A 2,375-nucleotide genomic window follows, 5' to 3' on the forward strand; every position below is an offset into this window, starting at 1 on the left:
GGGCGGCGGGACGCCGGTTCACCGGCAGCCAGGACCACACGCTGAGGGTGAGGATCTCTCGGGGGCTTCTGCAGCCCCTGGGCTATGGGATGGGGTGGGAGATGGGGGGGGAGAGGAGCTTGACACCTGTCCGGGCACAAAGGCAGGGGTTTTGGTGTGGAGGGGGGGTTGCAGGTCAGTCCTGGGCACCCCTGATGCTCCCCCTGTGTTATGTTCCTCTGCCTGGATGGGGCTCCTTGGGGGAGCTGGGATGGAGCCACAGGGAAGTGTCATCCCACGTGGTGGGGGATCCCCCTGCCTTAGGGCTGGTGACCTCACGAGTGGCAGGGTTGGGTTCTGGGGGACCCCCTGTCTTGGTTGTAGAGTCATGTTGTTTGGAAAAGCCCTTTAAGATCACAGAGTCCATCCACTCCCCCAGCCCTGCCAAGGCCACCCCTGCCCCATGTCCCTCAGCACCATCTCCAGGGCTTGGAAACCCCTCCAGGGATGGGGACTCCCCCCCTGCCCTGGGCAGCCTGGGCCAGGCCCTGACAACCCTTGCCAGGCAGGAATTGTTCCCCAGATCCAACCTCAACCTCCCCTGGCACAACTTGAGGCCGTTCCCTCTTGTCCTGTCCCTTGTTCCTGGGGAGCAGAGCCCGACCCCCCTGGCTCCAACCTGCCCTCCAGGTGTTCCGGCTGGAAGACTCGTGCTGCCTGTTCACCCTGCAGGGGCACTCGGGAGCCATCACAGCTGTGTACATGGACCAGGTGAGGGCTGCACTAGGGACATCAGCTTCTGGATGTAGCTGCAGAGCCCCTGGATCAGCCAGAGCTGGGCCTGGGCTCTGATTTGCAGCCAGAGAAGCTGCTGCCTGAGGGGGTTTGCTGGGCACTGGGACTGTGTGTGCACCGGGTGCCCTTCAGAGGGCACTGATAGTGCACAGAATTATGGGATGGTTTGGGTTGGAAGGGACCTTAAAGATCACCCAGTCCCACCCCTGCATGGGCAGGGACACCTCCCAGCAGCCCAGGCTGCTCCAAGCCCCATCCAACCTGCCCTTCAGCACTGCCAGGGATGGGGCAGCCACAGCTTCCCTGGGCAACCTGGGCCAGGCTCTCCCCACCCTCACAGCCCAGAATTTCTCCCTCCCATCTCAGCTCCAGCTCCCTCTGCCAGCTGGAAACCCTTCCCCCTGCTCCCATCCCTCCCTGCCCTTGTCCCAAGCCCCTCCCCAGCTTTCCTGGAGCCCCTTCAGGCACTGGAAGCTGCTCTCAGGTCTCCCTGGAGCCTTCTCTTCTCCAGGCTCAACACCCCAACTCTCCCAGCCTGGCTCCAGAGCTGCTCCAGCCCTCCCAGCATCTCCGGGGCCTCCTCTGGACTCTCTCCAACAGCTCTGTGTCCTTATCTTTGGGAATCCAGAGCTGCTCCCAGCCCTGCAGGGGGGTCTCAGCAGAGCAGAGGGGACAATCCCCTCCCTGGCCCTGCTGGTCACACCTTGTGTGACCTCCTACAGCCCGAGTGCCCTGAGCTCTGGAAGTGCAGGTGTAGGAAAATTGTCCTGTGTGCTCAGCAGGTCCCGGCATCCCTGGCACGGGGGAGCCCGGGGATGGGGGGGCATGAAAGAGTCCCCTTCCCCATCTCCTGCGGGTGCTGACCCAGTGCCCGTGTCCCTGCAGACCATGGTGCTGGCCAGCGGTGGGCAGGACGGGGCCATCTGCCTGTGGGACGTGCTGACGGGCAGCAAGGTCAGCCACATGTACGCGCACCGCGGGGACGTCACCTCCCTCACCTGCACCTCCTCCTGCGTCATCAGCAGCGGCCTGGACGACCTGATCAGCATCTGGGACCGCAGCTCTGGGATCAAGCTCTACTCCATCCAGCAGGTGGGGAGCCAGGGAAAGGGCCAGGGTGCTCCTGTGCTCCCACGGGGCTTTGGAAAAACGTCCCTGTTTGGGAATACCGTGTGCAAGAGCTTGGGAAAGGTGGGATCTCCTGCTTGGCCAGGCTGTGCTGTCCCAGGACGTGGCTCTGGGGGCCTGTTCCAGCATGGGGGGGGCTGGGCTGAGTTGGGGGGCAAGTGGCTGAGCAGGGATCTCCTGCTTGGCCAGGCTGTGCTGTCCCAGGACGTGGCTCTGGGGGCCTGTTCCAGCATGGGGGGGGCTGGGCTGAGTTGGGGGGCAAGTGGCTGAACAGCCTCATCCCCCCCCCAGGGCAGGGTCGGGGTGCCCTTCCCACCGGGAGGAATTCCCACGCGGAGTGAGCCTGGCTGATATGGATTCTCCTTCCCTGCAGGAGATGGGCTGTGGGGCCAGCCTGGGGGTGATCTCTGACAACCTGCTGGTGACGGGGGGCCAGGGCTGCGTCTCCTTCTGGGACATCGGCTAAGGGGGGC

General features: G+C 64.2%; 1 protein-coding gene across 1 annotated transcript in view; it reads left to right on the top strand.

Moving 5' to 3' along the window:
- The window catches only part of SCAP (SREBF chaperone), a 41,134-nt gene extending 38,766 nt beyond the window's left edge, over positions 1-2,368 (top strand). The window contains exons 18-21 of the mRNA XM_010002851.1: positions 1-47; positions 670-750; positions 1,660-1,866; positions 2,276-2,368. The exon at positions 1-47 is cut by the window's left edge and continues 17 nt beyond it. Coding sequence (XP_010001153.1) covers positions 1-47; positions 670-750; positions 1,660-1,866; positions 2,276-2,368 — 428 coding nt within the window. The remainder of the gene's footprint in view (positions 48-669; positions 751-1,659; positions 1,867-2,275) is intronic.
- Positions 2,369-2,375: the final 7 nt, after the last annotated feature.

Source organism: Chaetura pelagica, unplaced genomic scaffold, assembly GCF_000747805.2.
Source record: "Chaetura pelagica isolate M959 unplaced genomic scaffold, ChaPel_1.0 scaffold868, whole genome shotgun sequence".
NCBI lineage: Eukaryota > Metazoa > Chordata > Aves > Apodiformes > Apodidae > Chaetura > Chaetura pelagica.